At 31.7% G+C, this 27,131-nt stretch overlaps 1 protein-coding gene across 2 annotated transcripts in view; it reads left to right on the top strand.

The window, feature by feature from the left end:
• UGGT2 (UDP-glucose glycoprotein glucosyltransferase 2) overlaps positions 1 to 27,131 on the top strand; it is a 142,288-nt gene that overhangs the window by 13,959 nt on the left and 101,198 nt on the right. For both annotated transcript variants that reach the window (XM_039837928.1, XM_039837919.1), the window contains exons 5-10: positions 7,053 to 7,227; positions 12,003 to 12,099; positions 14,730 to 14,802; positions 18,663 to 18,763; positions 22,559 to 22,658; positions 24,800 to 24,860. In XM_039837928.1, the coding sequence (XP_039693862.1) occupies positions 7,053 to 7,227; positions 12,003 to 12,099; positions 14,730 to 14,802; positions 18,663 to 18,763; positions 22,559 to 22,658; positions 24,800 to 24,860 (607 nt within the window). The remainder of the gene's footprint in view (positions 1 to 7,052; positions 7,228 to 12,002; positions 12,100 to 14,729; positions 14,803 to 18,662; positions 18,764 to 22,558; positions 22,659 to 24,799; positions 24,861 to 27,131) is intronic.

Below are 27,131 nucleotides of genomic sequence, written 5' to 3'. Positions count from 1 at the left end.
TCTGGGAAATGTAGTGTTAGGAATTGCTCTTCAAATGCTACTTCAAAGCAGCATATCCCTCTTTTTGTGACCTAAAACTTTTTGTCTAAAATGGAAAGCTATATTTTTAAAGTTAAAAAAATTATAAAAGTATTCAAATACTTCAGAAAAGGCAAAGTAGAAAGGGAAAGTGACCCATAATTCTGTTAACAGTTTGGAATATTTTTTTCTTTTTAAATGCATACACTATTATGTAAATTTATATAAATTATTTAACCAATGTGAGATTATACTTTAAAGGATATCTTAAGATTGGCCCTCCCTAAATTATACATCCTTAAACATAAATAAGTGTAAATATAGGTATGCTTTGTCATCATGAAGCAGGACTCATATATATTGTTTGTAATATTTCCACCTGACACATAGTAGATGCTCAAAAGTATTTATCAAATTATACAATAATTGACAAGTAGATTTAATTGTATGACCCCCTCTGATGGGTATAAATAAGATATTTACATTTTCTTCTATTATAAATAGTAAATTGAATGTCTTTATCCATGTATCTTTATACAGTTATCTTGATATTATCTTAGATAAATTTTTAAAACTAGAATTACTGGATAAATAAGTATGTATTTATAATTTGTACATCAAAATTGTTCTTCAGACAGCTGGTTGTATTTTACACTCCATTTATAACATTTTCACCACTGCTAATTTGTATTATTACCCTTTATAATATTATTTCCCTTTATGATTATTTTCCTTAGTCAGTTCAATAAATGAAAATATCTATTTTTAAATATAACCTCTTTGATTTTCCCTCTTACCCTGTAATTCTCTATAGGTGTAGGGTAATTTTTATTTTACCTATGATATATGCAAGCAGTTCCTGAATTAATCATAGAAACAAACTTTGAAAGGTATGTGTCTGTGGATGTAGGAAAGTGCGCTCTGTTACAGACTCATGAACAAATGGTAGATGAGTCCTTACCTTTACCTCTGGAAAATCTGTTTCATTTCTTCTAATTTTTTTCTTTTGTATTCAACCTCAAGATTGATCTACTAGCATTATTCCAGTAATAATCTTTCTAATTACCAACAATAGTATGTTATTTGAAAACAGTATCTTTCATACTTGTACTAAAATATAAGATACCCTGTATAAATGTACTTTTATAGTATTGATTTGAAAAAATAAATTTTATCATAATCCATTTGACTTTGTGCCATTTGAGTTCCAAAGTATCAGTTAAAATTAATGAGAGTGATTTTAATAATTTCATCTAGTTTAAGATTCTTTTTCACGTCTTTTTATGTGAAGTATGATTTAGTATTATTTTTGCATTTATCGATAGGATCCTATGAAGAATGATAACTAGTTCAATTTCTCTTGTTATGCATGACGAATTCAATTTCTCTTCTTTTTCACATTATCTCACCTGTTGTAGAAGACATTAATAGTGAAGTCAAATGTTATTTTTTTGATAAGGTACAATTCTGATAGAATTCTGTTGTATCATATTTCAAATATCTTAAAAATTATATCTTGTGTTAAATGTTAGTAATTAAACCAGATAAAAGTGAATGAATATATTTGAGAGGAAGCTGAGTTTGCCACCCCAAAATATGTCTTTTGGGATATAATATTAAGTTGGTTGTTTTTAAGAAATGAAAGTTTCAGAAAGACTCTTTGATCTTCCTGGAACTGCCTAAAAGAATTTAGTTAGAGGACCAATTCCAGGGAAGGGGGCTATTATCATAGATAACTGTAGTTTAATATGAACATAATGCAATAGACAGGAGGGAACCTAGCAAAGCCCTTTTGATCAAAGTCCTGTCTGTGTCCCCTTGTTAAGGATGGCCTGACATACATATATTTACCAAATATTTGCTTTTCTATCTCTATGTGTATTGCAGTCCTGTCCTTTGAAGTTGCAACTCCAACCCTACCCCTTCTCCTTAGCTCATGATGGCATATAAACCTTAATTGCCCAATTGGTCTTCGGGTTCCATATTTATATAATACCTCTGTATATACATACATAATAAATTTGGATATTTTCTCTCACATTAATTTGATTATTAATTCAGTCAGAAGAGCTTAGAAGGGTAGGAGGAAAATTATTTTTTCTCCCCTACATGTAAAGTTTTATACTTCAAAAAAAGTTTATTAAAATAAGAAAAAGTGGATGAATGTGCATACATACTTTATGAGCCAGACTGTAAACTACTGTAATGATGCTCGAATTGATGTAATTTTACAAACTTGAAATAAACATAGTACTCCGTACTGATGTCAAGTAATAGCCAAATAATTAGTATGAAGTTTTCATTCTATTAGTCAAGATTTATTGAGCACTTGAGTGATTTTGATTTAAAGTAAGTCAGTAATCAGGAATACTGGTCATTTGGCCATTTTTAAAATTGGAAAGTCATGTTATTTCCACTGACAAGCCTTATTCTATAATTGAACAAAATAGAAATTTGAATTTCTCTATAATAAAAGATATAGTTTATTACATGTACAGTTTCCCAGCCATGTCAGTAATTGAATAATTATTTTATTTACCATAGTTCATTGTAGAAAGTATATCTCTAAGTTTATCATGAATATTATAGAAATGTTTCTCTACAGAATAAGACAGTGGTTATCACAAGATCTTGTCAGTTTCTATTTAGCTCAAGTAAGTAGTAGAATATTATTTTAAATTTTTTCATATTTAATATTATACTTTATAAAATAATTTCATTTAAAATTTTGATTTTTGAGATTTTCATTTTTACTGCATGCACATTAACATTGTAACTACTGTGGGAGAATTAAAAATGTAAAGAAAATATCTACTACTGCCTACAAAATAATTTCCTTATATATAGAACAATATAATAAACTTATTAAGATATTATGTGACATAAACATTTTGTAAAATTTTATGTCAACAAATGAAAAAAGAATCTTATATACATGTAGTTAATGAAACCTGAGAGAATCAATAGAAAGCAACTTAAAAATTCAGTATGTTCTTTTTTTTTTTTTTTTTTTTGCTGACTTGCTCAGGCCATGCATATATTTCTCTTGTCTAACTCCTTTTAAATTATTGTATGTGCCAGAGATTTAATAACCTCACTTAAATATTTTATTTTCTAGTTGAACTGTATGATTTTGTTTTATTACATCTCTGGTAATAGGTGGTGTAAACTGTATTATACAAAATTTGTCTCAGATACTGTAAGATAATAGGTAAGAGCATGAGTTTTTCATTCCCATACCCCAATGTAAATTGCCTTCCTGCCCTCTGAAGTCCCAGCTCCCACCCCCAGTCCTTCTGCTTAGCTCAGGATGGCTGCCCCTTTGGTAGCCATTAGCATGTTCTCAATATGAGTCTGTTTCTATTTTGTTTTGTGTATTCATTTGTTTTGTTAGATTCCACATGTATGTGAAATCATACAGTATTTGTCTTTCTCCATATGACTTACTTTAGTGGCGTAATCCCTCTGGGTCATCCATGTTGTCACAAATGGCAAGATTTCATTCTTTTTTATTACTGAATAATATCTCATTGTGTATATATACCACATCTACTTGATCTGTCGATGGGTAGTTTGCTTTCATACCTTGGCTATTAGTAGTACCATGCTATAGTGAGCGTAGGGGAGCATGAACTTTTTGAAGTTTTTGTTTTCTTCAGATACCTAGAAGTTGAATTGCTGAATTGTATGATAACTCTATTTTTAAATTTTTGAGGAATCACCATTCCGTTTTCCATAATGGCTGCACTAATTTACTACCCCAGCAACAGTATACAAGGGTCCCTTTTCTCTCATCCTTGCCAGCACTTGTTATTTGTTGATTTATTGATGATAGCCATTGTGACAGGTGTGAGGTTTCAATTTGCATTTCCCTGATGACAATTAATGATGCTGTGCATCTTTTCATGTGTCTAGTGGCTATCTGTATGTCCTCTTTGAAGAAATAACTATTTAGATCCTCTGCACATTTTTAAATTAGATTTTTTTTGGGAAGGGGTATTAAGTTGTATGAGTTTCTTATATATTTTGAATATTAACCCCTTATTAGATGTATCATGTTCACATATTATGAGTACAGAATTTGTTCCTTTAATTTTTTGATGCATTTTATGTTAATAGTGAAAGGATATATTTCCAGTGTTTTAAGTTTAAATGTTAAAAATTAGAATAATGCAACATGTACATATAGCAATTATAAAATTCCCTTTTACTCTATACTTTTAGAACTTCTCCCAGAGACAACCAGTGCTATCGTTCTTGTATGTCTTTCTAGAAATAGTCAACATATTGTTACAAAACAAAAATAAACCAAATAAATTTAAAGATCTAATTGACTTTATTCAGTGATGCATGAATCTGGCAGCATCCTTTCTAGTAAATAGAAAGGTGCTCCAAGGAGTTGTACAGAAATGGAAGATTTTTATAGGCAGAAAGGTGGGATGAAGAAGTTGAAAGAGTGGGTTATTGCAGACAAGTTCACCTTCCCTTAAGGGAAGGCCTGGGTTATAGGCAGACTACCTTACTAGTGTGGACCAGGAAGTTTCAAACTGATTGATTTAAAATTCTATTCATGGGTGAAGCTAAAACTGCAGTTAGGTTCGATATTAAGTCTTGGTGCAGCTTAGCAGAAGTGACTTCGTTTTGGACCTGTTGTTTCCTTTTAACAGTATATGTAAGACATAATTACATAGATGTATACCCCTTACATTTATCATTAGTGGTGGTGTACCATCCAACATTTGGTTCCTTTCTTTTTTTCCCTTGACACTATTCTTGATTGATAGATAGATAAGTGGGGATTGGCAAGAGTGAGAGAAAAATGGTCATGTCTTGAGCACCAAGAATGTGCTTTGTGCTCTGCTAAGGACTTGCAAGGCATTTTGGTAAATTCATAGGATATTCGTAGGAAGTAGCTGGAATGAACACCTATTGGCCCAAGAAAGATCAAATCACTTTCCCAAGGTCACAAAGCTAGTAAATAGTAAAGCTAGAATTCTGCTTGATTTAAAAACCCACAATCTTTTCACTAGAATGCCGTAGCATTGTTATTCAATAATACCCTCTTTTCCTCTTTCCTTTACTTAATATTGTTATTTAGAAAGTGGTAAGTGGTAAGATTATAAAGATCGGAATTCATTAGATAAATGGTTATTTCTTAACGTCTTTGTTATTCATTATCTTTTATTTTTCTTTCTACCTGTATAAATTGTTAAAAGATGTGGGCTTGGGAGTTTCATAGATGTAAGTTGAAACTCTGACTTTCTATTTGAATTTGTCCTGGATATTTAATTTATCTGAGCCTCAGAAAATTAAAAGTTTAAGTAAATGATAGTAACTGTCTAAAGGAATTGTTATGAAGATAGAATTTACTAATATTTTTAAGGAATCTAGCACAGTGCCTGGCAAATAAGGTGTCAAAATCTGTGATGATAGGGCCAGACCATAGGACTTCTTTGTTTCTTTGATTATACTTGAGGATTTAACTAGTTGTTATTCATATTAAGTACTGACATTTCTATGGTATTGTGCTTTTGTTTTGTTTTTTTGAATAGTTGGAACTCATTTTCAGGAAATATGAGCCATAGTAATGAAAAATAATATCCTAACTTCTGGTCAAGATGGCAGAGTAGGTAATGCTATGCTTGCCTCCTCCATGACCACATCACAATTACAGCTAAGTTATAGAACAGTTACCCTGGAGAAACATTTGAAGAGTAGCTTAACAGAATTCCTATAACTAAGTATATAAAGAAGCCACATCGAGACTGAATATTGAATGTCAATTGTAATTGAAAAATAAATTAGAAAAAAAAACCTTTGTTCTCACCTTTCATTACAGCTATGTTGTCATGTAACTGACCATAAATATCATTCAATAGTAGGTTCAAATCATCCAGAACTTGCTTCACATTGTTGAAAAAAGCCACAGCTAGATAGTTTTTCATTATAGGGTTAAAAAAAAAATCACTCATAGAGTTTTCTGTAACTATATTACACAATAATTAACAATTGGTCAGAGTCTTCTTTTCTGAAATAACATCTCCAATAATGGACTATTTAAAAAGATTACATCCTTCTAATTGAAGAAAACATAAATTTTATTTCATTGAAAAATATGTTGTCATTTCATTATATGTTACTGTTTAAAGACAGTGAACCTTGTTGGAATATAAAGTATTTTTGTTACCATTAGGGACGGTCTAAGTCCATCGTTGCCCTGGTGGCACTGGGGGACCTTGGTTCTTTCTGCTGACACAGTAAAGAATTACAGATCAGCGAAGTTTAGGAAAAGTAAGATTTATTGAAGTACGTTTCAAGAGAGAAAATGGGCTACACCAGAGAGGTCTGTAGCCTCAGAGAGGTTGGGAGATCTGTCTTATATCTGGTCTGTGATGGGTGGTTTTAAGGGAGGTGCCACCTGATTGATAGGTGAGGTCATTTTGATCAACAGTTGGCTGTTAAATAAATATTGTTAACTGCGTATGTACCTTCCAAGAATTCATTCTGTTATAATCAGATTTATGAATTTATGGACATATGTACGACATCATAATGATGGTATAATGAAGCTGAGGTGAAAAGATTAGAGTACTTTTCCTTACTGAGCAAGCATTTGTGGCTGGCCTAAACCGGTTGCTATGCTATGATCATTTATTTCCTTGTACTCCAGGAGGCGGGTATTGTTATTTAAAAAATGAGTCTTTTCTGGGAGGTCCTAGCGGGGAGGCTTTTGGGTTGTACTGTCAGTGTTGTCATTTCTATGGTTTCAGAGTTGAGCCTTAGTTCCTTGCTCATGACTGCCTAACTACCTAACATTTTTAATATTCAATTTCAGGCTAACCAAAATTTTTTTTCTTGTCATTTGAATGAAGTTATGTCCAAAAAGTCACCCAGGAAATTTAAATACTTTCTCTGTGATACGTGCGTGTATATCCCTATAAGTTCTTTGATAAGCATAAATTACAAAGTGTCATGATATATTTCTCATGTGTTCTTTACTTTTTTTGAAAGTTTGTGTTTTGTTCTCATTTTAGGCCCAGGCCTTATCTTTTTAAAGGAGATCATAAATTTCCTACAAACAAAGAGAACTTACCAGTGATTATTCTCTATGCAGAAATGGGTACCAGAGCATTTGGTAAATTTCACAGAGTATTGTCTGAAAAAGCTCAAAATGGGGAAATTCTGTATGTTCTTCGTCATTATATTCAGGTACATGTTTGTTTTTTTCAAGATTTTTTTACTATAAAAATGTGTTTAATGATAATTTCCTTACTAGATTTTACATAATAATTTCCATCAGGACTTTCATTTAAAGATTATCACAATTATCAAATGTGAATTTTATATGGAAAATATATTGGGATACTGTGTCTTCTGGGGGTATCATGTTTCTATTTTTTTCTTATATATCTGGGACAGATTTAAAACTTGGATAAAAATCAAAACTGTAATTCAGTAACACGAATAATATTTGCTACATTAATAAGTACAGTTATTTCTAATGAAAATGCATTACAGAAAGGAAATCTAATTTGCTTGATAAAATGATATATATTCAAAGTGCTAAGTGTGATACAGGAATGCTCTTAACCCTGTTTCTTTGGACAGCTGACTACTTTCTTATTCAAGTTTCCAAATGTGTTGCGTTACCCCCACTCTCAGCTTCTCACTGCTATCACACTTTATCACGTTATTCTGTTTTAATGACTTCATAACACTTTTTACTACATCTCAAATTTTATTTTTTAACATGTCCATCCCCCACACACCCAAACTTTTACAGCCACATGATAGAATATAATGGCTATTAGAGGAAGGACTTTATAGATTTTTACTGCTATATTCCCTACATGGAAAAAGCGTTTTAATTTATATTTCTCAAAATATTGATGATTTGCATATTGATATTTAAGAAATAAAAACATTGCAAATATATTTGTCAGTTGCCTATCCATATCTTTTGCCTGTTTCTATATTGGATTTTTTGGGGGGTTTTTTCCCCCCTCATTTACAGATTTTTAAAAATATATCCTAAATACCAATCTTTTCTTCCATACTTTGCAAACATCTTCTAGTGTATTTCTGGTCTTGTATTAAAAAAAGATATTTATGTCATCTTTTGTTCAACACCAGTATTAATTCGATGTAATCAAATTTACCCAGTTTTTTAATGGTTTCCCTTCATGATGTCATAAAGACATTCTCCTGTTTTTCCTTATGAGAATTAAATGCTATTCTTTATATTTATGTCTTTAAGATCTATCTGAATATACTTGAATATGATGTGAGGTAGAGATATAATTCTAGTTTTTCCATATGAAAATCATATGGTTTCTACATAATTGAGCTGGTAAGTCTTTATTCTAAGCAATCATATACCATATTTTCATTTTTGGTTTTAGGCTCTCTGTTCCAATAATGTGTATGTCTATTCTACACAAATATAACATTATTTTAATTGCAATCACTTTAAAAATCTAGAGTAAACTTGAGAAAGAAGGACAAAGCTAGAGGCATCATACTTTCTTACTTCAAACTATGTTGAAAGGTTTAATAATCAAAACAGCATGGTATTAGCATAAAAACAAACATAGATCAGTAGAACAGAATAGCAAGCCAGGAAATAAACCCATGCATGTATGATAAACTAATATTTGACATGGAAACAATGAGTACTCAGTGGGAAATAGTCTTCAGTAAAAGGTGCTGGGAAAACTGGAATACCATACACAAAAGAATGAAACTGGACCCTATCTTACAAAAATTAACTCACAAAAATTAATTTGAAATGGATTAAAGACTTAAACATAAAATCTGAAACCATAAAACTCCTTTAAAAAGAATAGGTAAAAGACTCTTTGGCATTGCTCTTGGCAGTGCCTCTTTGGATTTGACACAAAAAGCAAAGGCAGTAAAAGCAACATAAACCAGTAGGACGACATCAGACTAAAAACCCTCTTCAGAGCAAAGGAAACCAATGAAATGAAAAGACAACCTACTGTAATGGGAGAAAATATTTGCAAATCATATATTTGATAAGGAGTTAATATCCAAAATATGTAAGGAACTCCTACAACTCAGTAGCAAAAACAAACAATCCAATTAAAATATGGGCAAAGGACCTAAATAGACATTTTCCTAAAGGAAACATACAGATGGCCAACAGGTACATGAAAAGGTACTCAACATCACTAACCATCAGAGAAATGTAAATCAAAACTATAGTGAGGTATCTCATCACACCAGTTAGAATGGCTGTGATCAAAAAGACAAGATAACAAGTGTTGGCGAGGATATGGAGAAAAGGGAACCCTTGTGCACTGTTGGGAATGTAAATTGGTTCTGCCACTATGGAAAACAGTATGATGGTTCCTCAAAAAATTAAAAATAGAACTATCATACGATCCAGCATTTCCATTTGTGAGTATATATCCCCAGGAAATGAAATCACTGTCTTGTAAGGTATCTGCAACCTCATGCTCATTGCATCATTACTTACAGTAGCCAAGATATGGGAGCAACCTATTTGTTCATCAATGGATGAATGAATAAAGAAAAGGTGTGTGCGTGAGTATAAAATAGAATATTATTCAGCCTTAATGTTGCCATTTGTGACAACATGGATGGACCTTACTGGCATTATGCTAAGTGAAATGAGTCAGAGGAAAACAAACACAGTATGATCTCACTTATATGTGGAATCTACAAATGCCGAACTCAGAAATAGAGAATAGATTTGTGGTTGCAGGGGAGGTGAGGTGGGAAAGGTGGTCAAAAGGTACAAACTTCCAGTTATAACTTAATTTCTGGGGACGTAATGTACAGCGTGGTGATTATAGTTAACAATACCACATTGTATATTTGAAAGCTGCTAAGAGAGTAGATCTTAAAAATTCTCATCACAAGAAGAAAGCTAAATGAATTATGGATGTTAATTAATTGTAATCATTTCATAACATATACATATATCAAATCATGTTTTATGCCTTACTAATATAATATCGTATGTCAGTTATATCACAATAGGAATGAAAGTGAGAGATGGAAGTATATGTTTATCTTTTTAAAAAAATGTCTCCCAGGTGATTCTAATATGCCCCTAGAAGGTATGCTCACCCTTTGAGAATCAGTGTCCCTACTTATTCTTTGCAGAATGTGACTATTAAATATACATCTGTGAAATTATACTAGCCAACTGGGCACTTGGTAGCATCAAATTATAGTCTTCTATTTGACGAGTGGCAATGTTCAATCAAAGTAGGCATATTGTAAATCTAGTCAACATGTAGTCTTAATAAAAGTAGACTTATTTATGCTACTTTTCAAACAAATGCCTTTTTGTGAGGAAAGAAGAAAAATGAATAAAGATTTTTTTTCACCAGTTGATTTAGCCTATGAGCATTTTCAGTTTGCAAATCTAAACTTATTAAACTACAATTCAAATTTTATGTTAATACATTTTCAAATGAAGAAAGTAAATATGAGCTTAATAAACATTTATCTTTATTATTGAGAAGCTAATAATATTCCAGAACTGATAATGAGAATTGGTTATGTGAAATTGCATTTCTTTTATAAACTATGTGGACTTAGAGCTTTGGTTTGCTTAGCCACCAACTGTCTTTTGAGTAGATAGTCAAAATGTATTTTTAAGTTAAGCTGTATGAAGTTGAAAACTCTTTAAAAATTTTTCACCTTTGTCAGAATACTGTAATTGCAAACAACCAAATTTTCTCATGTTATTTTTCATTATAGCATATGCCTGAAAAATTAACAAATTAAATTTTAGTGTGGGCAGCAATATTAAATACTTGTCTGCATGTCTGAAACTAATTCTTACATCATTTTATTTAGAAATAGAACAGTCCAGGAATAGTCACTCCGGTCATATACTTATTTTTAAGGCTGAAGAAGAAGTTTAGGAACGAAAGAGGAGAATAAAATGACTAATAATGCTATTAAGGTTCTCCTCTCCTCCAATTTCTACCTTTTCCTCTATCATGTTTAGGATTGCAAAACTGCCCCCCACACAAACCTGAATTAAGCGAAGACATATAACTTCTTCAAGGGAACTTGCTGAGCACTAGGATAAACTGGTTTCCTCACCTGTGAAAGAATATGCCATATTATAATGATCGTACCACAGCTGATAAGACTGTCCAGAAGCTAGAAAGAACCTTAGACATATTGAAAAATATTATGAATAGTCATTCAGCTTGCTTACTTTTGAAAAAATGTGATGACTTCTTTCTTGATAGAGTAATCTCTGTAGGTACATTTTATATTTGCCCTTTATAGGAAGGGGGAAGTGAGATACCATAATTCTGATCATAAATACTTCAGACAGCTCAGTTTTAGGCAATTGTTACCCCTCTTTGTAAGAAGAGAAGTTAATTTGTGGCATTTGGTATATTTTAATCATTGAGAAACGAGAAAATCAGGTTATTCAAGGCATTGAGGGTTTTTGTTTGTTTGTTTGTTTTGCCTCCCTTGCCTCTACTTTCCAGTATTTGCTTTTGGCAACATTCTAGGCGTCCTACATCTAGACAACTAGCAAATGAATAGCATTTGCTGTTTTAGCAAATCTTGTGTAGTTCCCAAAAGCCATACAGTTTTCTTTAAACTTGATTGTATTGGATCATTTCTTAATTAACTTATGGGAGAGAAGGGAAAGTTACCATGGTATAACAGAAAAAGAGGGGATATTTTTTCATTACTAAAGAATAATTAAAACAGTAGAGTCATGACAAAGTTTTTAGAAAGTAAAGAAGTAGTCATCCAAATTCTGGTTCCTCGATAGTCTGTCTAGAGAGAATATAAATGTTTCCCAAATAATTTTCACACTGATTTAAAAAATTCACTACTAGTTACCTACCCTAATGTCCTAATACACAGTTATACCGAATTGAAAGATGACTAAATAATTTTAAACATGGCTAAATATTTTCTCTCTCCTTTTTTTTCTTTTTTAATTATTTGAACAGAAGCCAACCTCACAGAAAACGTACTTATCTGGCTATGGTGTGGAGCTAGTGATTAAAAGTACAGAATACAAAGCATTAGATGATACCCAAGTTAAAAGTAAGTTATCTCTCTTTACTTGAGTAGAATGAAACTTTGGAGGTTTACAGTTATTTTTTTTTTGAAAATTTCATGACTATAATTCTAATGTTAATTTGAGACCAGAGGTGGAGTAGAAATGTTTCTCCTTAGTTTGGAATTTAATTTTAAACTGAAATAAATATATTTAATATTATTGTGCTTGCAAAAACTTCTTTAAAAATTGGAAATAGCTTATTTTGCTTATACTCAATGGCTTACCAACAATTTTTAGCAACATATTTAAAAATCATAATATAAGGTACATTGAGACAATAGATAAAGCTGCTCATGGCTCTAGGCAATTTGGCCCAGGAGCTCAGCCTGACCCTTGATGTCCCTAGTCACCTCCTTGGGGTGGTCGTGGGGATGTCCAAAGGATCAAAGGGGATCAGGATCTCATTAAACCTGAAACTCATTGATAGCACACTGCCTTAGGAAGTTTTGTTTGAAGTATTTATTTATATTGAAGTTAGGATAACAGGTTTTGTTTTGTTTTTTTTTGAAGTGGGATGGGAGATGCTTATGAATAGTTTGTTTAGATGAAGTAGATTGATTAGTTGTGATCTTCAAACCAATCTGCCTGTAGTTCTGTGTACTAAATGCATACACTAGATGAAGGACTCGAGAGACTTCAAAGAAGCTAAAGAAGTTTCAGATACTTATGGAAATCTTGTTTTACCTGGATCATTGGAAATTTATTTCTACCTGATTCTTGGTTGAGTTTTAAATTCATCATTTTATATGCTCCCCGATGTAGCTTCTGCTTCAACTTTGTTTTTCTATTCAGAATCTGGTCCTGGAAGCCGTGTGCTGATCATAGACTTACCTCTGGCTGCTTCTGCTGAATGTGCTTAAAATTAAGATTTGTATTACTGTGATTTAAATCCTGTCATTTAAAGAGTTACTGGAAAAGTATAATAGAAATAATAATATTCCGATTTTATATGTTTCTGTATAGCTTATATATAGTTTACAATACTTTATCATTTCATACCTTATTTAATAGTTGTGTAGTAACATAAGGCATTTTTTAGCTATCCTTAGGCTTGTAGAATTTTCTCTAAAAAGTCAGATGACCACATGTATTATCTATATTACAAATTACATACTAAATTCTGTCATCACCCTTTTACATACCTTTGGAATATATCTTCTCTCCACTCCTTTAGTTCAGTTATCTTCTTTTCCCTCTGTGTACGTGTATCAGGCTTCTAACTGGCCTTCTCTCTGATCTTTGGTTTGCAGTACGTTCAGTCTCCCAAACCCCCAAAATAGATTAATCAGTCTAATCTCCACAGTGCTTTCAGTTGGAATTTCTTATGATGAAAATCTGACTTTGTGACTCCACTGGTTAAAATCACTTAGTGGCTCCCTGTAACCTCCCCCTAAATTCAAGCATCGTAGCATAGCAAAGAAAGCTGTTTACACTCTGGCTTCTTTCTGCCTTATCACTCTCCCTCAGCCTTCTCTCATTTGTACCTTCTAGTCCTGCAATAGTAAACTACTATACAGGATAGTTTTCTGTTCCCTGGATACTTCGCATGTTTGGCCACATGCCAAGCCTTTATGACCCCTATAAAGTACTTTCATCCCTTGGCATATACTGTTCTTTCTGCCTGAAACCTTCCTCCTTTCTCACATCTCTTTGATTTTATCTACGGCCTAGTCATCTTTTAAGATGTATGTCACTCAATATCTTTGAGATGGCTGCTTGAGTTCCTACTTTCTCAGAGGATAGTTTTCTCTCTTCTATATCCCATATATTCTGTGCTTTCTTTCAGAGAAGTTTTACACTATTAAAACCGTCTTTGTCTCTGCTTTTCCACCAAGCAGAGATTGTCTTTTGTCTCTGTCTTCCTGGTGTCTCTCCCGGCAGGCACCAGGCATCATAGTAGATAGTCAGTAAATGTTTGCTTGATGAATGAGTGAAAGAGAGGAAAAGAAAGATTAGATCAAAGCACTCAGTTTTTAGTTGTAGTCCTTGAGATCCATACCTTCAGAAGAGTAAGAAGGGAGAAGTATACTTGATGAACTCTGAAACACTCTGATAGAGAGCAACCCCATGCTGTAAGAGGTCCCAAAACCTTATATTCCCAAATATGCTTCACATATACCATTCACCACGCTGCACATTGTAATTATTTGGTAAGTAAAGGAGAAGAGAATGAGAGGGAAATGAATATAAAATATTACATCTTTATTCTTTGAGACTGAGTTTTGGTGTCTAAATATTTCTTAATTATCTTTAAAGGCATTGGAAATTTGCAAGAACTCCTATATTTGTTAGATTTGAGTCTCTTGCCTGGCTTAAGATCTAAACCCTAGATTTGTTGCAGCCCTTTTGTTTATCACTGTAGTTGTTAAATAAAACTCGACTATGAAATAATCTAGAGAGCATTTATTAAGGTTAAATAATCAGTAATCAAACTATTTAAAAAGAGAGCGCGCACTCAGGAATACAAGCATGTGTACGTACATGTATCATTAAGCTGATCCCTGAAGGAAAAACAAGGTAGAACAAATGGAATTGAATTTCGAGTTCTTCTAATATTAGATTACATATTCCTTTCCAAGTCTGAAAATGTTTTGTTTTTGTTCTCAAAATATAGCTGTGAGTAATACTACATTAGAAGGTGAGATTGAAACAAATGAAGTTCAAGGATTTCTCTTTGGGAAACTAAAGTAAGTCTGAAATGAAATGAACTTATATTATTGTACTCTTAAGTTTGTTTTTAAAGGAATTAATTCAGTACGCTGTGTTGGCATATATCTCACATTTTCAAAATATACATATATTTGTTTTTATTTTTTATAAAAGTAACAGTTAATGCAAAAAGCACAAAATTGAAAAATAATCACTAATTTGACAGTATGAGTATGATTAGAAAAATAGGAATTGAAAAATGATCAAAATGATCAGGTTAAAAACTAAAACAAAACTTTATAAAATCTTTTATAGATCTAATGAGTTATAAAAGTCATGGTTAATATTGGATCTTTAGCATGAAGAAATCAATTTTTATGCCTCAAAAGAAGAGAAAATATTTATTTCTCTAATTTTCTGAGCTACACATTACTATTTTAAAAACCTTTTAATATCCAGTCTTGATTTCATATCCACATGAAAGTAACTTTTCAAAAATTAAAGTTGTGCCCCCTTTCTTTTTCCTGCATCACTGATTGAAGACAAGGAATAGGATGGTGAGTGCTCTTTGAATGCTCATGAATGGGGACTGCTATAGTTTTTATCTGTGTTTTATTTACAAGAAGGGAAAGTTTGTGATTCCAGTATAAAAGTAAAATTAAAAGAAGAGGATTGTTTTTATTAATATCTTGATTTCTTGGTTAGTATTATAAGTATTTATAAAGGAAAATTAGAACACTTCTGGTGAGCAGATAACTATAGAGGGAGAACATTTTTGGAGACTATGCTAATTTATACAGATGATTGAGTTATATTTCTGAAGTATATTGGCCAAATGGTATACTAGTGGCCTTAAAAGGTTAATGCATTCTTATAAAATGGATTTATTCTAAGTAAGGTATTTACTGAGTAGATAACAATACATTTTTATTCCATTTTCAACTCTTTCAACATCTTGGAATCCTTGATTATTTTTTAAACATAATGTTTTATGGGAATAAATTGTGCATCCTCCAAAAAGCCTTTGGAATTAGTTTTTTAGAAGGAGAAATACTCCAAGTCACTTCTTACACAACTAATTGATTTAGGCAAAACAAACAAGTCTTTGCTGTAAGGTATTGTATGAATAATGTATTTTTGCCTGAATTACATAAGTTTTAGCAGTAAAAATTAAGATTATGATTAAATATGAAAAGTAATGTAGCAGCTCTTATACACTTAATATTTTTCTGTTACAAAATTTTAAGAAATGAGGGGTTAATAAAATTCTTAGTGAACTTTTCAGAAGGACGTTCTGTTGCTTTTTCACTATGAGAAGTCAGTTTGTTTCACTTTGAAAATGTGGTCCCACGTTGTAATCAGATTGCAAGATATTCACACTGTAGTATATTTATTTATAAAATTAATGCACTTCTGTATATGTGTATATATTTTTCATTTCACTTTTTAAAATCATTTATCTTTACTGCTGAAAATATGTTTTATAAGTTGTGATGATAGCTTAAGTTTTTTTTTAAAGAATTCTATTCTGAAATGGTACTATGTCTTGATTTCATGAAAGATAGAAGAAAGATTATACTTTAGATTATATATATAGTAAAATGTCATTGTACTGCATTATTTGGCACTCCCTAAAAGGATACTTAAATGTGTTTAACGTTAGGCGAAATTATCTTAAGTTTTTATGTTTCAAGTATGGAACTCTTCAGAAATAGACTAAACTCTAAGATTGTATAAGAAACATTAATGTCTTTCCTTATAAAATAGTTTTCATTCTAAATTATAAAAGCAATACTTGCAATTTGTGAAATGTTAAAATAAAAAGTATATAACATAAAAACTAATAATTCTGCCCTCACCTTTGGATCTCTTGTATATAATGTTAACATGTTAACGAATGAGAGTACATCCCTTCAGGTTTTGTTTCGTTTTGTTTTATAAATTGAACAAAGTAGACATATACATATAATCTCCCTCATTATTTTTATGTTCTGTGGATATACAGTTGCATCATGATTTATTATTTTTTTAAATTATTTTTTATGGTGACGGTTAACTAAATCTAATAAGTTTCAACTGTACACTTTAACAGTAAGACATATATATATTTATACTGTGCGTTCACCTCCCATGGTTAGATTTCTTTCTGTCACCACATACACCCCCTTTACCCTGTCTGCCTCCCCCCTCCCCCCACCCCCTTCCTTTGGTAACCTCTAATCTATAGTCCATGTCCATGGGTCTCTGTTCATTCTGTTCATTAGTAGTTGCTTCTAGGTTCATATCCTACATATAAGTCATATCATGTGATTTTCAACATTTTCTCTCTGGCTTATTTCACTTAGCATGATTATCTCGAGGTCCATCCATGTTGTCGCAAATGGCAGTATTTCATCTCTTCTTAAGGCTGAGTAATATTCCATTGTATTTATGTACCACAGCCTCTTTATCCAATCATCTATCGTAAGACACTTCAGTTGCTTCCATGCCCTGGTCATTGTGAATAATACTGCTATGAACATCGGTGTGAAAATATCTTTTCGGATATGAATTTTCAAGTCTTTGGGGTAAATACCCAGTAGAGGGATTGCTGGATCATATGGTAGATCAATTCTTAGCGTTTTGAGGAACCTCCCTATTGCTCTCTATAGTGGCTGTACCAATTTGCAGTCCCACCAGCAGTGTTTGAGGGTTCCTTTTTCTCCACATCCTCTCCAACATTTGTTATTACTTGTCCTGTTGATTATAGCTATTCTAACAGGTGTGAGATGGTATCTCATTGTGGTTGTGATTTGCATTTCCCTAATAGCTAGCGATGTTGAACATCGTCAAATATTTGTTGGCCGTTTGTATGTCCAACAAATATTGGACATGGGAGAAGTATCTGTTCAGATCCTCTGCTCATTTTTTGATTGAATCATTTGTTTTTTTGTTATTGAGTTGTATAAGTTCTTTGTATGTTTTGGATATTAGGCCTTTATCAGAGGCATTGCTTGCAAATATCTTTTCTCATTTGAATGGTTGTCCCTTTACCTTGTTGATGATTTCTTTTGCTGAGCAGAAACTTTTTAGTTTGATGTAGTTATATTCATTATTTTAATTTTTATTTCCCTTGCCTTTGAGGTCAAATTCATAAAATCCCTTTTAAGTCCAAGGTCCTTGAGTTTAGTTCCTATGTTTTCTTCTATGCACTTTATTGTCTCAGGTCTTATATTCAGGTCCTTAATCCATTTTGAATTAATTTGTGTGTGTGGTGATAGACAACAGTTTAGTTTTTCTTTTGCAGGAGGCTTTCCAGTTTTCCCAGCACCATTTATTGAAGAGGCTTTCCTTTCTCCACTGTATGTTTTTGGCTTTTTTGTTGAAATTATTTGACCATATAACTATGGGTTTACTTCTGGATTCTCGATTCTGTTCCACTGGTCCGTGTGTCTATTTTTCTACCAATACCATGCCATTTTGATTACTGTCGCTTTGTAGTATAATTTGAAGTCATGCAAAGTGATGCCTCCGCCCTCATTCTTTTTCTCAGGATGGTTTTGGCAATTCGGGGTCTTTTGTGCTTCCATACAAATCTGATGGTTTTTTGTTCTGTTTCTTTACAAAAAAAAAAAGCCAATGGGATTTTGATGGGAATTGCATTAAATCTGTATAATGCTTTAGGTAATATGGTCATTTTAACTATGTTGATGCTTCTAATCCAAGAACACAGAATATCTTTCTATTCTATCTTCTTCAATTTCTTTTAATGGGATCTTATAGTTTTCATTATGATTTATTATCTTAGTGATGAACAATTAGTTTGTATCTAATTTTTTGGAAGAGTTAATTTCAAAAAAAAAATATAATAATTTGTAGTATGCTATGATAATTAACATTACTTAATATTTTAATGCAGAGAGAGGTATTCAGACCTTAGAGATAATCTGACAGCATTCCAAAAATACCTGATTGAGAGTAACAAAGAAATGATGCCTTTGAAAGTCTGGGAATTACAAGGTATAGTATTTTGGTCTACTTTAACACAGACAGCATTTTTGGTAATCTCTGTTTTGTTAAATAAAGTTTTATATAACATGTAAATTATTTTTATAGACAATAATAATTATGACAAATAATATAAATTATTACATTACTTCTTGTGGAAATAAATATTTAATTAAAAGGTTATTCATCAAGCAAACCATATTTTTGTTTATATGACTTAAAATTAAACAAAGTGTAGTTATTTGATATTATGTCATCATTTTAAAAGTATACATTGATTTTATCTTATAGGTTCATCTGAAGTGTTAAATCACATTTCAGGGAATCTCTAACACTGATTAAAAACCCTAACATGTAGAAATCAGAAGTAAATCTTAGTTTTATTCTACATAAGAATTTGATCTTAATAGACCATTGCATGTTTCACTGCTAGCTAGCTTAGAACAGCTTCTGTGCTGGCATCCTATAAGCAGATACTTTGTGATCAAACTTTAGTTTGGATTGAACTATAGATCCTTTTTAGTTTGTAATTTTTTTTTATTATTTATAATTTTTAGTAGGTCATGGGGACATGTTTTTCTGTGAAATGCATAATATCACATATTAAATCTTTAAATATAACAGCTAATTGAAATATAACTGACATGCTATACAATTCACCCATTCAAAGTATGCCATTCAGTGGTTTTAGTATATTTTCAGAGTTTTTTAACTATCACAGTAGTCAATTTTAGAGTATATTAATCACCCCAAAAAGAAGATAATGCACCCATTAACTGTCACTCCTCATTTCTCCCCAACTCCTCCAGCTGTAGGCAAACACCAGTCTACTTTCTTCTTCAAAATGTTTTCCAAGAGACCTATAATTTAGAAAATTTTAAGCAATAGGGTGCTTTTGAAAGCTTCTAAGCGAAGAACATGCATAGTCAGCTTAGTTTTAATTAACCTTCCTAGTGTTTGTGTAAAATAGATTTGAATGGACTAAGAACAGAAAATCTAATTAAGATATGGAAGTAATATAATGAGAGATTGAACTATGACTACGGTAGAGGCATAGAAAGGAAGGCTGAACTTGGCAGATATTTAGGACATAAAAGGAGTCAAAGATGGCTTTAAGATTTCCAGCTCTGAGCCTCAGTAGAGAGAATATAAAACGTGTAAGTGGGTTTTGGGGTTGAATATGGGGCCCAGAAATAAAGAAACGATATTAAAAAGTTTGACTTAAAGTGATTGTGACATTTCCAGATGACAGGGGCCAATAGCGGGGTAAATATAAAGACCTTAAGCTGAAGGGAGAGGATTTAAAAAGTTGATAATCGTAGCATAGTTTTTAAAAAGGAGAGGCGTGCTGACAAAGTGTAGGGTGCCCAAATCAATGTGTGAGGGAGGATGCTGTGGTACTCATCCATGTGTGGACAGTAGAGCCCATGAAGAATACATAGTGGAATGACGAGAAATGGAAGAATACATCATAGATGCTAAGGGAAATAGATTTTCAAGACAGAAAATGATACCTTCTCCTTTTTTTATTGTTTGAACAAATATTTACTAAATGTCTATTAGGTGTCTTCATGTCCTTACATTATGGTTTTATAATATTTGGCTGAGACTTACAGTAGGAAATATATTTTACATCAAGATTCATAAAGTATATAATGTATGAATACATACATAGGTAGGCTCAAAACTAAAAAGAGCTTCAGCATACAGTATGTATGCTTACTACATTTTACTGTGACAAAACTTTATTTTATTCTACCCTATTAGGAAAAAAAACCCTTCCCATCACTCATTAATCTGACTTCAGATTAATAACTAATGGGTTCCAGCTGACATTTTGAAAAACATTAAATTCTGAAAATGACGAGCTAGATCTTAGATAAACATAAATCATTTTAAAAACCAATATAAAAATGACCATTTTAAGTACTTCAAAGTAAAGGTACATAGATTAAGAAGGGTATGTGCCAGGAAGATCCCAGCTGGTGAGGTAGGGGGAGCGAAGGAGGAACAGAAAGGGAGTGTTCCTATAGAAGCAGTGATTGAATTGAGATTTCAGGAGGGTTTGAAATAAATTTGAGGGTGGGTTATTTGGAGAGAATATCAAAGACCTTTTTGAGAGGTTAGATATAGAGTGCAAGGGAAAAAGAGATAATAAGAACAACAACTAGATTCATGGTTTGCCTAACTGGATGAACAGTAGTGGTATTTATTGAAAAGGGAAGGCTAAAGAGGACCAGATTTGGGCAAAGATGGGGGCAGGAATATCACAAATTTATTATTAAACATGCTGCTTATAAAGTATCCAAGTAGTAAAACCGAAAAGGCAGTTAAATAGGGGGATCTAGATTTCAGAGGCAAACTGTAGAACTTAAATAACAATTTAGTCATCTAGATATGAAACAATTTAGAAAAAATTGTTAATGTTAATAGAAACTGATAATATATCCCTTATTTGCCCTCTGATTTCATGTGAATTTTCAGGAGCTTTCAATTAAATTACATGCAAAAAATTGGTCATATGAGGAAGAATTACATTCATATTATAAAAAGTTTTAAAAGACCAATTGTGGTGTCAAACCTGGGTAAAGGTAGTTGTGCATGACCATAATACCAATGGTGATTGACAATGATAAAAATGTTAGCCAATTCTATATTGCATTTGGCACAGTAATAAGCTCTTTATATGCATTATACTAATTAATTTTTAAAAACTCATAAGATAGAAATCCCATTCTTCCAGATTAGGAAACTAAGACATGGACACACAGAATTATTAGTCCAAAGTTATAAAACTGATAAAACAGTAATCGGGCCTAGCTAAAATAAGCATGTCTGCCTCATTTTAAATTCTTTCTTTACTATTATAGTGTACTGTTTTTGAGAATAACATTGTGCAGCCAAATGCCGTTAGGCAACATCTTTGATCACATACTTTCCTCAAAAGAAATACTCTTTTAAAAGCTGTTATACCATATCAGTCATATAAGTAATAACTCAAGTTTTCTCACTAAAACACATATTTCTAAATATATAACACCAGTTAAAAATTATGTTGCTTAAAAATGCCTAAGAATAGCAATGCAATAATAAGAAACGTAACATAAAGGACCTTATTTGTTATTTTACTGTTCATTCACTTATTCATCAGTATTTGTTAAACACTTACTTACGTAATCAGGTACTCGTGTGTGTGTGTGTGTGTGTGTCTGTGTGTGTGAACATTTAAGTTCTACCTTCTAAGATATCGAAGACTGACTACAATAAGCCACACATATTTTTCTTTCCATAAAGCTGTTATTTCAGCTTAAATAATGCTAAGCTTAGGATTTTATTTTTACTGAGGTATAAAGGTGGAACAATACTGAAAGAGAAAGTGAATGTTTCATATTTACTGAGTTAAACACATTTAGTCTTTAAAGTTCTTTTCAGAAATGGCTTTTCAAACTCTTTTCCTTCCTCTCGTTATTTTTTTCCCAAAACTTTTCCTTGCCTGTTTCCTTTAGCATAAATATAGAATAGTTTTGTGTCAGCATTTCTTTTCATATATCTCTTTTTCAAGTTATAATGTAATTTGTAGAAAACAAATGTTATTAAATTATAATTATTTACAAAAGTGTAAAACTTACCTTAATTGATAATAAGTACTGCTTTTTGTTTAAAACTTGAAAAATGCTAAATACGAGTGTTAATATGTCTATAAATATATGGCAGAAAGGGTTGAGTAAATTATTAAAATTACATGGAAATGTCTATAAAGGTCTGCTAGGTTATGCTAGATTCCTTAATGATATTTTTTCCTTCCAGATCTTAGTTTTCAAGCAGCTTCTCAAATAATGTCCACTCCAGTTTATGATGCCATAAAATTAATGAAAGACATTTCACAGAACTTCCCCATAAAAGCCAGGTATAGTAAAGTTTATTGGTTTGATTATAGCCAGAACTCTTTCTGTTAAATAAATTTTATGAAAATAGCTGATTTTATTTAATGATGTCAATTAATTGTAGTATATATAGTGTTTATGAAATCAAGGCCATTCTTCATTAGATATGTTGTTTTTTCTTTTTTTTTATCAGAGCACAATATTGACTTTTACATGCTTGTATATACATACTACAAAATCGAACTCTTGAATTAGAGGCAAATGGAAAGAAAAAAATAACTCATTTAAAATGTATAAGTATAAACAATGAGACATAATAATCCAAGAAAAACTTGTTTATGCAATAAGTAAAAATGGAATTTTTTTTTCGTCCCCTGTGGGAGATGATGAAAAGTATTATTCTAAATAGATCTGTGCCCAGAGGATGGCCAAATCATCATCTTGTTCTTTCAGATTCTAAATAATTAGTAATGTCTTAATTATATGGAATATTTTGTAGAATACATTTTTGCCAATAGGATATCTAATTGAACCACTTTCAGAAATATTAATGTTACATTTAACACATCTCCCAGTTCAACAGATAATACTTTTGCATATCTTAAGGTAACCAATACATACAGTTCAGGTAACCATGTATTATAAGGATTGACAAAATAACAAGACTTTGATGCATTTGTATTTGGGTTAGTAATGATGGAATATAAAATTATATGCAATCAGTGAAATATAAAATAAGTTAGCTATATCAAAGGCTATTAACAGTAGTGTTTTATCAAGAGGATTTGAAGAGCATCTTTGTGATCTCAGCATTCCTTCTTAAGCAGTGGATGATTGCTAAGCCTCTCAAACACTATTTGTCTCAAACACTATTTTGTACATTTATCCATAGTACAACTTACTGAATGTTAAATCTAGGTATTCTTTACCTTTGTAAAATAAATTGTACATAGCTGTCCACAAGATACCAAGAACTTTTTCATGGTACCCTGAAAATAGGTTTGTCACCTTGTTTACAGCTTAAGAATGAATATATTGATGTGACTCAGTCAACTTTAAACAGTTGAGAATTTGAGAAGTCAGTATTTATATTCTAAAACATGAAATATGTGTGTATAAATATTGTGTTTAGCCACACTGCTGTTAATTAACAGTAGCTTTTGAAATTACTAGATCAAATACAAATAAAGTCAAATAATTTGAGTTTTAACAAGACATTTTCACTCTCTGACAGTCGTTACATCTATTCAGGGGTTCTGTTGCTAACCTCTATTCTTAATTTGTGGTTGTTCATTAAAAAAATTTGCCGACTATGCTAATGCTGATAATGGCTAAATTATAGACGAGCATATATACTCTAAAACCACTCGCTAGACTGTAAATGTTTGTTGAAATGAAATATTTGCTAAATGAATGAAAAATTTTATTATCAAATTTTAAGTTGTAATTTCTCTCAAATGCTGTCAAATTTTTGGAGATGACACTTATTGTGAGTTGTTTTAAGATATACCTCTCTGATTTTCACTTAAAGCAGAAGTTCACGTTAATAATTTTTTAATTTTTAAATCATTTTTCTTTTATGCATAAATTGACGGATACGTAGTTAATTAAGCATTCTTAGGAATTATCAAGTCAAATAATACACTTATTTTTAAAATTTCTTCTCTTTACATTATAAGGGAATTATAAGCTCTTCAAGAGTGAACATGTAAAGTCAGTATTATCAGTATTTTAGAACTTATGTACTCTGGTAAAGATTCCAGGTTAACTCAAATTCTTCATGTACAAATATTCTGAAACTTATCAGTTTGTATTGACACATATGACATCGGTAATTCCATACACAATTTCTCTGGGAAAAACAACACAAAATAGCATTTCAAGCAAGTAATTTTGAAAAATAAGTATCTAGTAGTAAGCAAGGTCTGACAGTACTTAATGTATACAGTTAGTGCACAGGAATTTTCGACAGTCTTTATTCCACTTGAATCAAATACCTTTGTCAAATGAAAGACATAGTGCCACTTGTGAAATAGGCTATATAGTAATGTCATGATGCCTTTAGAGTTTTTAGTGTCTTACAAAAAGTATTGTATTACATTGAATTCTAGATTAGTCCTAAACATTTAAGGAAGAGGAATTATATCAATATTTACTTTCCCAGATCACTAACTAGAATTGCTGTAAATCAACATCTGAGGAAGGAAATACAGGAAAATCAAAAGGTTTGTTTGAATTCCTTTTTTAAAAAATTTACTTCACTAATATTACTGTTTCAGACTTTGGATCCTCAATTTTCATACAAAATATAAAAGGTTAATTTGTATTTTTTCATTATTTAAACAATGCATGTTTTTCCATTTTTGTATTGCCTACTTTAGATAGCATACAGTCTGTGATTCTAGCCAATCTTACTAAACTACCATTCAATTGTGTCCTATATGCTATAGGATTCCAGTAATGGTCTACTGGTCTAAAACTTAACTTGGTCCTCCTAAGTTTTTAAGCAAAACTAATTATTAGAAACAATAATTAACTCATAGCCTTTTTCTTACCTATGAAGAAGTAGATGCATAGTTTATTGGGCATGGGTGCTACGAATCATAACATATCATCCCTGCCTGGGATGTTCTTTGTGACCACCTAATAAATTCTTGTTTTTCCTTCAAAATTAAGTTGTAGCATACTCTTTTCTGTAATTTTTATGATTGCTCTTACCATTCTTTGAGCATAATGGATTGTTTTCTTATACAAGAATTATTGTATTTATTTGTCTGAATAATGCCACAATATTTCCTCTTTAACCTCATAAAATCTCTCAACCTCTGGATCCAAAATCACCGCATAGAACAACACCCTGTTCTGCTGTCGAAGAACACGCACTTTGGATGTTAAATGAGTAAAATAAATTGGATTGTGTAAAGCCACTGATACTCTGGTATTCCTTTTTCTTCCTTTTTCTTTCCCACCCCTTTTTGAATTGCAGGTGGCATTCTTCAGACAAATAAATACAGAAACTGTTGCATAAGAAAACAGTCATTCAGAAAATATGACTATGCTGAAGTTGTATAAATGAATTTGGGTTTGGTTTTATTCAGGAAACAACTGTTGTAACTCCAAAGTACAGCTAATTTCTCTTTGAAATTAATAATTCTTGTTGTTTTGCTCAGAGGTCAGCCAGAATCTACTTTTGGTGATTTGAAAATAAATGTCAATCCAATGTGTGTGTCTTGTTTACTGTAAGAGCTGTTAAATTATGTTCCATGACATTTCTTGTTTGTTTAGTGGGGGAAAGGGGGATATGTTCAGGGAGTCTGGTAACTTTTTTTTTTCTTCAGTGTGAAACATTATTTTAATTACATAGTTACATTAAAAAACCAGATGAGATATTTAAATACAGAATTTAAAGGATTATACCTAATCCAAATAAAAATTCACACTTTTTCTAATTATGTCAACAAATTACTTAAAATGTAGGAGAATTTTACAGATTCTAGAGAAATTCCCTAGATTAGAATAACCTCCAAAAATTCCTCTGTAAAACATCTTTTTTTCACATCCTGAAAAAAATCCTTCCTATATTAAGATTTACATCTGATTTGACTTCAAATTTTCAATTCAGAATGCATATAGTTTTGGCTTAGGGATCTCCATACGTGTTTATAAACCAATTCACCATTATAAAGCTCAACCCGTCTTCTGAGATCCAATCAATTGAAAAGTTTTAGCTTCAGGTAATGTCTCAACTCCATGGATTGTTAAAGGGATACATTGCAATAACGATGTTCTCTCTTTGAGTAAAGTCAGATTTCTCCATGGGGATTTGTATATGTTTCTGCTCAAAGGCTAAGAGTACTCCCAACTTATTTCACATTAAATAAAAAGTCTGTGTATATTTTTTGGACATTAAAAATAGTGTGAAATCTAGCTTCAAATCCAAACGAAGGTAAACCAGAGGCAGTGAATTCTTATGGAAGACTTGTTCTTCGTCCACTGAGAACCAAAATGAGATCAAGTTTCTATGCTGTTTCTGCAGGGCATTTTGTTTCTTAGGCCTCCATTTCACTGTCACTGTAGCACTTTGTGTGCATAAAGCTGTCTAATCCTGTTCTCTGCTCTGGGTGAGCCCAAGGCGTTGCTTCTTGTATTTTTCAGATTGGTCCTTAAAAACCCAAGCTTTAGTCTACCTAAAATTGTTTATATCCTTGGAATCATATCTGTACTACTTCTCTGCCCTTAGGTGAAGTCTTTACTTTTAAGAGCTAAACCATTCATTTAGAGGACATTATTAATATTTTAATCTGGCATTTTTGATGTTTCCTTTTAGAAGGAGTTTTTGGGATTTCTGGTTTATCATATTGCTGGAAACTGAATTCTTATCCCTTGATTTGAGAAAAGCCACCTGAAATTATACACTCAGGGTAATTTGCCAGTATTGAAGCCTCCCTCTCTGAAGGGAAGGAGAAAGTAGTTGTCAGTCTCAGTCTGCAGTAAAC

Source organism: Pteropus medius, unplaced genomic scaffold (assembly GCF_902729225.1).
Source record: "Pteropus medius unplaced genomic scaffold, Ma_sr-lr_union100, whole genome shotgun sequence".
NCBI lineage: Eukaryota > Metazoa > Chordata > Mammalia > Chiroptera > Pteropodidae > Pteropus > Pteropus medius.
The sequence above is the reverse complement of the archived record's forward strand: the minus strand, read 5'-3'. Positions and strand labels throughout refer to the sequence as shown.